General features: G+C 53.3%; 2 protein-coding genes across 5 annotated transcripts; one reads left to right on the top strand and one right to left on the bottom strand.

Moving 5' to 3' along the window:
• Nucleotides 1–720: 720 nt before the first annotated feature.
• Thtpa (thiamine triphosphatase) lies at nt 721–4,684 on the top strand. 3 transcript variants are annotated; one of them, XR_008217061.1, is made up of 3 exons: nt 1,350–1,896; nt 2,143–2,281; nt 3,033–3,143. XR_008217061.1 is itself a non-coding variant. In XM_052733212.1 (2 exons), exons 1-2 carry the CDS (start codon nt 1,350–1,352, stop codon nt 3,158–3,160), a joined length of 675 nt encoding a protein of 224 aa, XP_052589172.1. In that variant the 5' UTR covers nt 721–1,349; the 3' UTR covers nt 3,161–3,273. The 3 variants fall into 3 exon arrangements, 2 of the variants coding, with proteins under 2 accessions (XP_052589172.1, XP_052589171.1); XM_052733212.1 differs by lacking the exon at nt 2,143–2,281 and having other exon boundaries at nt 721–1,896; nt 3,033–3,273; XM_052733211.1 differs by lacking the exon at nt 2,143–2,281 and having other exon boundaries at nt 1,350–1,984; nt 3,033–4,684.
• Nucleotides 4,679–12,447, bottom strand: Ap1g2 (adaptor related protein complex 1 subunit gamma 2). Of its 2 annotated transcripts, XM_052733207.1 has the most exons (21): nt 12,132–12,447; nt 11,527–11,651; nt 11,248–11,389; nt 11,037–11,133; nt 10,786–10,862; nt 10,564–10,659; nt 9,962–10,042; nt 9,552–9,650; nt 9,347–9,402; nt 9,085–9,198; nt 8,783–8,923; nt 8,648–8,702; nt 8,445–8,567; nt 7,751–7,840; nt 7,535–7,662; nt 7,196–7,300; nt 6,593–6,719; nt 6,376–6,511; nt 5,409–5,572; nt 4,947–5,045; nt 4,679–4,867 (listed from the first exon to the last, which is right to left on the bottom strand). In XM_052733207.1, exons 1-21 carry the CDS (start codon nt 12,333–12,335, stop codon nt 4,766–4,768), a joined length of 2,361 nt encoding a protein of 786 aa, XP_052589167.1. In that variant the 5' UTR covers nt 12,336–12,447; the 3' UTR covers nt 4,679–4,765. The 2 variants fall into 2 exon arrangements, with proteins under 2 accessions (XP_052589167.1, XP_052589168.1); XM_052733208.1 differs by lacking the exons at nt 10,786–10,862; nt 12,132–12,447 and having other exon boundaries at nt 11,248–11,642.
• Nucleotides 12,448–12,646: the final 199 nt, after the last annotated feature.

The raw sequence follows: 12,646 nt of genomic DNA, 5'->3' as shown, positions 1-12,646 counted from the left end.
GGAAGGTAATCTCAGTCCTCTACTAAGAACAGCAAGTGCACTTCATTGCTGAACCATGGCTCCAGCTCCCCCATTACATCTCTCACTCACATTCAAAATATCACTTCCTCCCCTGATAGAAAGTTTCCCACTCACCTCTGTCCTAAACATTCGTACCAGTTTGTATTAGATTCCTTCTAAAATTCCAGGATAGAGGCAGGGTATGGTGGTGGCTCACACATGTAACCCAGCACTCACTCTAAAGGGGATCAGGAGTTCCAGGCTAGTTTGGGTTACATGAGATCCTTGTGTCAAAAATAAATTAATTAATTAATAAATAAAACCATAAAAACATTCCAAGTGGCTAAACTGAATTACTCCACTCATGCGCCAGACCATTACCAGTGGCCAGCTCTTAGTGGGCAGCCATAAACTGCAGTATCTGAGTGGCTGTGTCTCATCAGGCCCACCCACAGTTTACGTTGGGAGGGGTTGGGGACTGGAGCCTAAGCTCCCTGCATTCTACTCTTCACGTTCGCCACCCCCAATCCCCGCCTGTTCAGCTTTAGGTAGAGTCCCGCTGGCAACAACTAATTGCATGTTTCTGATCACCATAGCGACGGGTGGGCATGAAAGGTGAGGTGGCCCTTTGGAACTACATCTCCCATCATGCATCAGGCCCAGGGTGCCAGGCTCACGCTAAGGCTCGAGATCTTGGCCGATGCCCGGGCTCCAGGAAGGATCCAGGAGGAGCAGCGGGCGAGAGGATGGTCTCGCTCCTCTTGCCTACCGAGTTGGGTCGCACGTAACCTAACAGACCTCTCGGGCCTCGCTTGCCATCGGCATCGCCATACCGGTCTAATATGGCCGCTGGTGCTAGGACCGGACCCGCGCGTAAAGAGCCTGGGCCAAGGTCCGGAGCCGGAGACTGCTCCCGGCATTCCTCGCGGGTGTAGCGTGGGTTCCCTTCCCCCATTTCCGGGTCCCAGGAGAGGGAGACCCTGGGGTCTTGAAGAGAGTTCTGAGGTGCAGCTGGTCCGTGCTGTGCGAAGAATGACAGGACATTCCGGGCGGTGAACCACTGGCCTGGGTGGCAAGGTGTAGAGAAAAGATGTTGAAAGGTCATCAGCATCACGGCCTGCTTTCGAAGGAGCCTTTTGGGTTGAAGACAGTATCAATACTAGGATTTAACTGGAGACTGTCACCATTGCAGCACGCTGAAATCTCGAAGTAGAACCTTGTGTCACTGAGGCAGAGCTCTGAGACAGTGTATGTGCCTCTTAAGTTCATCCAGGACTGGGGGGGTCTCTGCTGACCACTTGTACCCTTGAGCACGCAGTGAATTCTTTGCAAACTGTGTTGCAGATAGCATGGCCCAGGGCTTGATTGAAGTGGAGCGAAAGTTTGTTCCAGGGCCTGACACAGAGGAAAGGCTGCAGGAGTTGGGGGGCATCCTGGAACACCGGGTCACCTTCCGAGACACCTACTATGATACTTCTGAGCTAAGCCTTATGCGGTCTGACCACTGGCTGCGACAACGAGAAGGTAGTGGATGGGAGCTCAAATGCCCTGGAGTAGCGGCTATCTCAGGACCCCACAATGAGTATGTGGAACTCACATCGGAATCTGCAATTGTGGCCCAGCTCTTTGAACTGCTGGGGACTGGGGAGCCGGAGGCTGCAGGTGTGCCTGCCGTCTTGGGTCCCCTGAAGCTGCAGGAAGTAGCTAGTTTTATAACTACACGAAGTTCCTGGAAGCTGGCCTTATCTGGTGCCCATGAACAGGAGCCACTGCTCAGAGTGGATCTGGATTCGACAGACTTCGGCTATGCTGTGGGTGAGGTAGAGGCCATGGTTCGTGAGAAGGCTGAAGTAGGAGCTGCCCTGGAGAAGATCTTGAGCTTCAGCAGCATGCTTGGTGAGGGAGACAGGCCCTTCTGTGTGTGCTCAGCAGCATGCTTGGTGAGGGAGACAGGCCCTTCTGTGTGTGCTCAGCAGCATGCTTGGTGAGGGAGACAAGCTCTTTAATGCTGTCCCTGCTTCTCATCCAACCTCACTGGAGGCGACTTTCTCAAAGCTCCAGTTTGTTTACACTGCTGTAAATCATTTACTATTCTATAGGAGCTAATTTGGATTTACTTCTTGTCTCCATTCTTTCTCCTAGCTATCACCTCATTTAATCCCCCAGTTGTGCTTATCGGGTCTCTGCTTTGATCCTTCCCACACACTTCCATTTTTCTCTTTCAACTTCCTACATCCTCATTGTTCCCTTGGCCTTTTCTTCAGTCTTCTATGTAGCCCAGGTAAGACCTTAAACTTGTGATCCACCCCAGTGCTGGGATTCCAGGTGTAGGGAACCACACCCTCTGGACAGTGCTTTTGGCTTGGAGGAACGACAGGAACATTACATTTGTATGGGGCAGGGGAGGACTTTGGCAGATTTTTTTCTTTTTCCATGCCTAGCTCTGATAGAGACAGCTCATCCCCACGCTTAAGGTTTAGGTCCTGACAGCCCTAGAGGGCTGACCCTCCCTAGAGACCACACAGGGAGTTTCCTGCCACGGGTCAGCACGCCAGTGTCCATTAACAATACGGGCAATAGTTAGAAGCGAGCCCTGTGACCGCCACTCCACAGTCCCTGCTTCCCTTTACTTCCCACAGCGTTTGGTTTTCTTCTGTACTCCACTGCACATGCGTCATTGCCAAGCTCCTTGGCTCGCCTAGCTGGGCTTGAATCTCGATTGGGAGAGAGGGGTGAGAAGTGAAAGGAGTTGGTTCCCTGTCTTCACGGCACAGGGTGCCTCCTCAGCACTCCTCATTGCCGGAGGAGAGGCTCATGCGTGGCTTTCCAGCCCCACCAACTGAGTAGATGTTTGGGGTCTCACCTCTGCAGTCCAACAAGGGAGTGGGTGGCTTAGAGAAGCTGCTTGGGTGGCATCTGCATTCTTGGTACTGCTTTGCCAGCTTTGGAGTCCTGGCTGGGTGGGCAGGGAGCAAAGTGAAAGCGTGTTTAATGGCTGCACTTGTTTCTTTCCTCATGGTCCTCATCCACAGGAGTGCCAGCACAGGAGAAGGCACCCGCCAAGCTCATGGTATACCTACAGCTCTTCAGGCCTCTGGACTATCAGCGCCTGCTGGAAGCGAACAGTTCCGGCGAAGCCACAGGGGACTCAACATCCTGACAGCAGTTTATGGGAGCAGGGTTCACTTTCTAGGAGGGAAGGGGACTCTCGGAAGCCGCCATCCACTCCTGGACCCACTGTGCTCCTTCCCTCACAACAGAGCTGCTTTTGTCCCCAGTCCTGCCGGGTCTTTCACCCCTTCTCAGCTACCCTTCCTCAAGCCCTCCCTCACCGCTTCCCTCATCCGTCAGATGCAATCTGTGGGCCGCCCCTCTCCCCTGGCCGCTAAGCAGCCTCCATTGATTTCCGCTCGTGTTTATAGGATTTCCACTTAGCCGTGATCAGTAGTTAAGCACAGGAAAATCCCTTGCCACCCCCCCCTCCCGTGGTCGATGCCATTGATTCTGCCAGCAGCTCTGAAGCCGCCTTACAGCTGAGTTAGAGATGCGGGGAAGCGGCAGGGATTTCCCTGCCTTGGGGTGTAGGGAATAGAAACAAGGTGGAGGAATGGTTGGGAACTTCTGTTCGAAATCTGGAAATTCTGCTGGGTCTGTCACTGTGACCAGAGAGTAGAGTGCCCTGTATGGCAGTTTAGAGATAAATTTTGCTCTCCAACCCAGAGAGGGGTAGAAAGAAAATCGTCATTGTTGAGACAGGTTCCTGGGGTTTCAGGACATCATACTTCTGTGGAGAAGGCTCTACCCTTGTTCCTACTCACTTTCTTTCTCACTAGGTCAAAATATGCCTTTCTGCCCACCTCAGGTTTCATAGGCTTTCATTATTTGTCGGGCAGGAGGCAGTCTCTTCAGATTGTGGTGACAAATTCAGGGCCAGAGTGCCACCTGCTGTCAGCCCTCAGGGCTGTGTTCCCAGCTGAGGGTGCAGAAAGATTTCAGGTGAGCCGTGGCAGTTATGAGGCAGGCTAGTTTAGGCCCCAGCTAGGCAACCTGGAACTCCACTTGGTTTGAGCTGTACACGCCTCTCATCCGACAGTGCACTTGGCATCCTGGGATCCTCGCCTGCATGTACTGTGTACACACATCCTTCTAACAACACACCTAGGACTCCCACCTGTCCTGAGTTACATTTATGTCCCACTTCAGACAATGGAATAAGCCTCTCCTCCCCCAGCAGACATAAAAACTCTCCCCTTTTGTGGACAGTTTGTATTCAAACATTTTAGAACATACCCGAGTATGGAAAATAGGGAGCTGATTGGACCTAGACGGGTTTTGGGTACAAGCAGGGTAAGGTAGACCATGTCCTTTAGGTGAACTTTTAAGGCAAATCTCCTATTTACCGTCCTGTGCCTATGTAGAATGAGCATATGACTAAAATCAGATGCATCATGGGAGGGGTCATGCACAGTGAAGAAAGGCTTACAGAATCCAAGCCTGTCAATCAAAATAGAGAACCATTCAAATTATGCCACTTGGCAATGACCTCTTCCTTCCCGTAAGACCCCATTAGAGCAGCACCAGGCAGTGACCCTGGGCCCTGAGTACTGTGGCCCCTGCTCTTCACGGTGTATTCTGATTTGTACTGTCACTTCGCTTTTGAATAAAGTTGCCTTGCTACTTGCAATTTATGTACATCTTTATTTCCATTCCTTGAATAAGACACCAAGAGCCCGGAAACACCCCGGCCACACACTACCACAGCAAGTTACTGCCATGTCTCCACAGGCAAGTTGTCCACCTCAAAGATCTCCTGTACTGGCTGGCCAGAGTGGTTGTAGGTGAGGCGCAGCTTTAGCCGCAGAGTTACCTAAAAGTAGGGAAGCGGAGACCAGGGTTAGGTCCCTGATTGCCCCCATCTCTCTTGTCCACAGGGTCTGACCACTCACCTTGTTAGGATTGAGGATTCTGAAGAGCTGGGTGATAGGAAGGCCACCCTGAGCTGGAATTGCGTCCCCACTGGGGGCCTGTAATTGCAGCTGGAAACTCTGTGCATGGGAGGTTTGGGCAGAGCATAGTAAGGCCTCCGGTTGGGCTCAGGCAGTCCTCTACACCCAGTGGCTCCCAAACATTTTTGGATAACTCCCCAATGACTGTCTCCATCACCCCCTTCCCATTTCACTCTGCCTCCCACCCAACTCCACTACTTTCGGGTCTTTTCTCCTAGAGTGTCTGTGCCACCTCTGAACCCCTATTTTTTTCTTTCTTTGTGACAACTAGCCCAACTTGGCTTCAAACTCCCTATGCAGTCCAGGTTGGCCTCCAACAGTGATTTCTCCCGCCTTAGCTTCCCAAGTTCTAGGATTACGGGCACGAGCTACCACGCCTGGCCGAACCCCATTTTTTCAAACCTTGGGCACAGCTGCCTGGCAAACGAAGTGGGTAACATCCTCCCTTGAGGAGTTGGTGGTGGTGGCAGTGACTAAGAGCAATGTCGGGGTTTCCACGGGCCGCATGAAAGAAAGGTCCAGCCGTACGCCCTCACGCTCGAACACTCTGAGACTGGGGATGGGAGCTGGATGGGAGAGAGGCAGCCCAGTGCACAGGTTAACACACCACATGCATCCAGTCGTCCAATAAAAACGGAACAAGTGGCCGGGCGGTGGTGGCGCACGCCTTTAATCCCAGCACTCGGGAGGCAGAGCCAGGCGGATCTCTGTGAGTTCGAGGCCAGCCTGGGCTACTGAGTGAGTTCCAGGAAAAGGCGCAAAGCTACACAGAGAAACCCTGTCTTGAAAGAAAAAACAAAACAAACAAACAAAAAAAAAAAAAACGGAACAAGCGAATCTTGGCCCTGCATTGGTGACCAGATCTAATGAGAAACTAGACAAGCTGAGGTGGGAGCCGACCACCTAGTGGAGGCGGGGAGGAGAGAAACAACAAAATGCGAGATGATCATCGCCATGATGTTAGGAACAAAAAGTCGAAAGTAACAGGGAAGGACTAAGTTAAAGAGGAGAGGGAGGGTAAAACAGCTGACATTTAGCTGAAGCCTGAACAGTGCGTATGAGCTAGTCATTTGAGGTGTTGGGTAGAGAGCATGAAATGTCAAGTGTTTGAGGTGGAAGAATGCGGGGAGTGGCAGGGGCCAGTGGATTGGGTAGTCGGAAGTGATTTGACACAGCCTGGAGCAGAAACAGGAGCGTAGACTGGGATAAGAAACACGAGGGAGATCGGTACAGAGAAGCAAGATGGAACGGGCATGGAACGAACGAAACCTTTGCCTACTGAGATGGGTGTCTCCGTCCTTGGCTCAGAACGAGAAATGACACATTTCCACCCACCTTCTGTAAAGTACCTGCCTTTGCAGAGGCTTACCAGGGGGTGGAGGTACACAGGGAAGGTCGAGGAGCTGTACTAAGGCCTCCCCTGGGGAAGGCTCCAGAGGTGGAAGATGCTGAGCATGCCCAGAAGTGTCATCCAGGAGATCAAGCAGATCCAAGAGCTTAGTGGCCTGGGGAAAAGGGCAGGAGGGTCATGACAGGCGTGAGCACCCACAGGAGTCCTCCTTACCCGGGTCTTCCAGCCTCCTCACCTGGGGCTCGGTGGGGACAGGCGCTGCTGCTTCCAAGAGCTGGGGCCCTGCTTTGTTTTCCTTCTGTCCCTCATCAACTTGAGGGTCACTGCGCTCCACGAGAGGCATCTTTTCCAGGATGGCAGCCCTGAGAGGATGGAATGCAAGGGTCCCTCTGTGTGAGCCCTGTGCTCTCAGAGAAGCATTTGGGAAGAAGACTAAGAATATAGAAGGCCCTGGGCATGCAGGGTTGCATGCACCATTCTGGTTTCCTTTTTTAAAAAAATTTATTTATTATGTATACAGTGTTCTGCCTGCATGTATGTCTGCACGCCAGAAGAGGGCACCAGATCTCATTACAGATGGTTGTGAGCCACCATGTGGTTGCTGAGAATTGAACTCAGGACCTCTGCTCTTAACCTCTGAGCCATCTCTTCAGCCCCCATTCTGGTTTCCTAAGACAGTGCTCTGTTGCTGGTCTTTAGACAACCGATGAGGAACCAGCTTAGTGTCAACTATGGGTGGGAGATGCTCACCACAGAGCAAGCTTCCACTCTCGTATCCAGAAGGGAGCCCTGGGAGAGGATAGAGTTTGGAGTTCTACATGTGGGTTTCTGGACATACCTCATGTGGTCATACTTCTGGAAGAGTACGTTATACTCCACAGCCCGCTGTTGAAGCTCTACATCCACACAGCTCCCGTAGATGGATACCACCTGGCGGATACGACTGGGCCACAGCGTGGCGTGTGAGAGGCAAGGGCAGGCGGCTTGCTCTTCCCCTCCAGGATGAGAGGGAAGGGAGCAGCCTCACAGAGTAAGGAGACATCTAATATACCGGGCTTAAAAGCAGATTCCTAAGGACTAGGGGTGTGTGGGGGGGTAGGGGCGTGTGCCTGGAGAGTTCAAAGACTAGTAGCCACAATGAAGGGACATCACTCAAGGGCTGGGACCCCCTTCTTACTTGTTATCTCCCCGGAGCCGGGTGCTGAGCTTCATGAGAGCTGTGATAGCATAGCCTCGGGTGGCTGGTAGGGACATGTGGGACTGTAGCACTTTCTCCAGGAGCGCTAGCACCTCCTCTTCCTCCACCTTCAGGTGTGGACAGCAGGTCAGGACCACAGGTCCTGTCTGTCCTCACGAATCCTCCCCAGTGAACCTCTTGCTGCTCAGGTCTCACCTGAAAAGGCTCGGTGTCCTCACAGTTACCCTCCAGCAGGAGGTCCCCATACTCGCCAATGCACCAGGCTGCCACCTGCGCCAGTGGTTGCTGTAGGAGAGAAGAGACACTGCTGAGTTAGTTGGGGGCCTCCTTTCTCCTAGACCCCACTGCATCCCTTTACTACAGTGAAAGGACGGAGGGGTGGGTAGGGGAGGGAGGGAAAGGTTAAGTTTGTTAGCAAGCTGTCCTGGCATTTTGGGTCCTACTGCCCTCTGGTGGGCAAGCATCAAAACTACATGGCCTGGTCACATGACAGAGCCCTGACAGGCTCGCTCTCTCAGGAGCAAACCGGGATGCTTGCTGCCCACTCTATTCAAACTGACAGAGGGGAGTTACAGATATCGGCTGGCACCTGTTAATCCCCCCGGCACTGGTGGCAATAAGAGAAATGAATACATGTGCCAAGTTTTAATATATCTCATTTGATCCTGAAGACAGCCTGGGATAGGCATTCTAGAAAGTTGAGAATGCGGAGCCTAAAGGAAGTTGTATCTGGAGTTGCAGTCAGTAGGCATCAGGGCTAGGACAGAAGCCTAAGTGAAAGGTGGGCTTTGTCCTCGGCCATCTTCCGGCCGCTATGCTTGGGGAAAAGCATTCAAATTCTAGTGTTGAAAAGGCTGGTCGGCTGGAGCTGGGGAGAGGGGAGCGAGACCTGGGAGATGTCCTCTGCTAAGGCACTGTAGAGGCGGCGCACAGAGTAGGCATGAAGCTCCTGGGCCTCTCCAATCAGCTGGGTCAGGTTGGCCACTGCGTCCTCCCTTACGTGGGTGCCTGCCTGGAGGGGGGTGGATGTGGCCAGGTCAGAGCAGTGAGCTCTGCCCACTCCTGCCCAGCTCCCTGACTCCCCCACCTCACCGTGGTCAGCACGTGCAGGATGGTGTCTATGTGCCACCGCTTGCTTGGAGCGAACCTAGGGGACGTGACTCATCAGTCCTGTCACCCTCCCTCCCCAGGCCGCACCCTCTGACTCCTAGGCACTCGGCACCTCACCTCTCCGCAGCCAATAGGATGCCTGAGGCACAGTCAGCCCGAAGATCAGGGGGGCAGGATTCCAGGAAGGCCTGCAGCTCCTGTATCATGGCTCGTACGTTGGAACTGTTCACCAGAGCCAGGCTCAGCTCCAGGGCCCGCCTGGCAGGAGACAGGTGTCCGTGCAGATGGCCCAGGTTACCCCGCTCTAGGTCCACTGTTCCCAGGCATCTTTTTCTTTAGTTCTTACTCCAGCTGCTTTGAAGCTGGTTTGCGTTTCAGCCACCAGGCAGGGTCCTCTGCCCTGTTCTCCCTCTGCTTACCTGCTAAGGGAGGCATCTGTTTCCTGTAGACATTCGACCACGGTGGACCGGTGACGCTGTACAGCACTGTGATCGGACTGCACCAGCCGGAGCAATGATGTCAGGGCCACATACCTGGTCGGAGTAAGAGAGGCCATGTCACATCTGCCCGGACATCCTGTGTTGCCTCCAGGATAGGGAAGGATTAGATGGATCAAGACGGAGGAATGCAGAGGGCTAGATGTACAGTGGTACAATCTAGCCAGACACTGGGGGTTGTTACCTAATATTCTTGTCATGGTTGAGCAAGAAACGGCCAAGAATGTTAACAGCGAGGACCTATTGGAAGAAGAAGGTGGGGTCGGTCAGAGAAGAAGCCACTTGTGAGTGGGATCTCCTCCATTGATGGGTGCTGGGGAAAAGCCAGTGACCAGGACCAGCTGGGGAGGTGGAACCATGGCTGGAGAGCACATGGTATATAATGGTACCCGGAGGCCCGCTACGGAGTGGATGTCCATGATGGTAAGCACTGTCTCCAACAGGACGGCGTTGCCCGCATTTCGGCTGGTGTCTGTGTTGGTGGCGACCTGTGTGGATGGCGGGAGAGAGACATCTGCACAGAGCTCCAGTCTCCCTGTGATTTCTGGAAGGTGACTGCTGTGTTCTCTGTTCCTCCTTCAGCCCCTAACAAAGTTCCATGAACCCCACTATATGTTAGGACCTGCCTACCCACTAGGGCAATAGCACAGTGACAGACTATATCCTTCCTGCATGGAATTTATTGGTTTACGGGGCACAGAACGGCAATTATATGACTTCTGCATGATAAGGGGTCATGTGAGGAATGTCCAGGGCTGATGAACCCTATGAAACCACATGCCTAAGGGGTGCCTCTCACCTGGGCCAGCAAGTCATTCATGGCCTCACTGCTTTCTTCATGGTTCCGTCCCAGGATCCGAAGCAGACGAAGTATCTGGACCTGAGATTGGATTAGAGGGGTTTATAGGATAATGTCATGAGCCTGAGGTGGAAAGACCTAACACTGTGGGCAATCCCTCCCTCTCACCTCCACAGATCCCTTGGCCCTGGGAAGAGATCAGACTTGGGTAGAGTCAGGGGAGTCTGGAGAGTCCTTTTTTTTGTTGTTGTTGTTTTGTTTTTGAGACATGGTTTCTCTGTGTAGCCCTAGATATCCTGGAACTTGCTTTGTAGACTAGGCTGGCCTTGAACTCTCATAGATCCACCTGCCTCTGCCTCCCAAGTGCTGGGACTAAAGGCTTGTGCCATCACACCCGGCTTTGGAACAGGTTTTTTTATACGGTTACCAAACTGGATTTTCTGACTTTCTAGCAGCCTCCTTCCATTTCCCATCCCCAGTCCCAAGATGACTAAAGCAGTCCTGAGTCTGTCACTTGGACTGTGCCAAAAGAGGACGTGACCACTGGCTATGGTCTTCCTGTGAAGTCCTCCGTTTTGGGCTACAAGTAACTCTCAGCCTACCTGCAAGAAGGGATCGCTGACTCCAGAGATGCTGTGCTCTGTTGAGTATCCCGCGGTCACCAGAGTCCGGAGGATCTGTACCAGCTGGGGTACTACCTGGGAAGAAGAAGGGCACAGGCAGCCTTGTCTGGGCATCCCTCCTCTCTTCTCAACCATCAGTCCCAATTCCTCACCCACCGCCCACCTTTGCCTACCCCACGGCCTGCCCCTTCACTAGCCCACCTTGCGAAAGTGCCTGAGGGCTGCAGGGCTTCTTTCACAGAGCTCGGTGATCAGCGTGATGGTGCCCAGCAGGATGCCTGGGGTCAGGGTGGGGCAGTGAATGGTGGGCCAGGCCATGGGGCAGTCTACTACACGTGTGTTTGTATGTGTGCACCACCCTTGTCCAACGAGCGGGATTTCCTGATTTGCTTTTCACTTCATCTATTCCTAGCCAGACCTGAAGCGGACGGTGGCGAGCCCTGTGCCCTTACCATGATGGCGCTCATGGAGCAGTTTGGCACAAGGTGGGAGGAAGATGCTGGAGAGCTCAGGATCCTTCCGAATCATATGCACAGCGGTCAAAACGGCCTGCAGAAGTCAAGGGCCTCAGAGAGGGCCACCAAATTAGACTCCACACCTCTTCCACGTGACTGCTTGGGAACAGCTTCCGGAGAGGCAAGGGTCTCAAGGTCTACATCTCACCTTCTTACGCACATAGGGGCTGGGCTGCAGGAGCAGCTTCTCCACCTCAGTGGCTAGGTCTCGGCACATCTCAGCAGAGCCCATGGTGCTCAGAGTACACAGGGCCAGACCCTGAACTGGCTGAATCCCTTGGCTCAGGTCACTGTAGGGTTCGGAAGGATGGTCGGTCAAGCCGAAGAAAACCAGTTCTTCCCAGTACTGATAGCAGGCAGCCCTCTGGGATTTGGCAGTTCCCACTCTCCCAACGCCCTGATTTCAAGTGCCCCAGAACCCTCTCACTTCTTGATGCTGTTGGTAATGAGCAGATGGGCATCGTGCCTCTCATCCAATAGAAGCATGGCCCCAAGGTAGCCCACCCTCTTGTCTGTGAATCTGGGGGAGGCGATCAGTTTCAGGCACTCCATCTACAGGGAAGGAGGCAGACCAGGAAGGGTAGTGTGAAACCACAGCACTAATTTTCCGGCTACATCCTCCTTAAAGCCAGATTAACTGGTGAGGAATCTTATTTCATCACCGTCTCTTTAACCAGAAGTTTAAGTGGAGATCCAGATGACGGCAGGCACGTTTCAGGGACCTGTGTAGGAAGGGAGGCTGGGAGAGGCTGGGGAGGTGCCAAGAACGGGGCTGGCTAAGGAATCACCAGTACGGTAATGGATAAAAGACTGAGAAACTAATGGATTTAGCTGGGCGGAGTGGGGCATGCCTAAAAACCCCAACACTGAAACTAAGGCAGGGATTTTTGCCAGTTCTAGGCCAGCCTGGGCTACATAGAGAACCTGTCTCAAACAAAACAAAAAACTGGAGAAACACAAATGGGGTACAAATACGCAAGGGGGCCTCACTGGTCATCTTCCTCAAATTTTGGAGCTATCCGAGGCCAGTACCTGTCCAAAGTGGGCGGGGTAGCCTAACATGTGGACGTAGAGCAGTTTCGCCAGCTGGCGATGCCTCTGCAAGGGGTCCCCATCGCGGAAGGAGGCCCGAATTTGAGCACACTCCTTCTGGATCACTTCCCGTTCCTGGGCCAGAGTCTTGGCCCCGCGTATCTCTTCGATTAAGTCCTGAAGTCTCAACGAAGGCACCACCATCCTGGGGGCAGAGCCCGGGAGTGGAAAGGCTTTAACACATGCCAGCCGGGTAGCCAGAATTGCCCTGAGCCAAGTTCTTTAAGGGCTCGAGTCCCACCACCACCCTAAAACTGTGCCCACATAATACCTCCCACCTGAATCCGAGAGCCACCATCCCGCCTCGCAAGGACATCCCCACTACGCATGCGTCCTCGCCCCACCCCGTGCCAGTTTCTAGTGAGCCTGCGCTAAAGCCCAGTCCATTTCTCGCTTTCCTTCCCGGACTGATTTCTTATCTCTAGTTTTCCTTCTGGATCCCTGCGCTATTTCCT

This window comes from Peromyscus californicus, unplaced genomic scaffold (assembly GCF_007827085.1).
Source record: "Peromyscus californicus insignis strain IS unplaced genomic scaffold, ASM782708v3 Scaffold_12__1_contigs__length_115047231, whole genome shotgun sequence".
Lineage (NCBI taxonomy): Eukaryota > Metazoa > Chordata > Mammalia > Rodentia > Cricetidae > Peromyscus > Peromyscus californicus.
The sequence above is the reverse complement of the archived record's forward strand: the minus strand, read 5'-3'. Positions and strand labels throughout refer to the sequence as shown.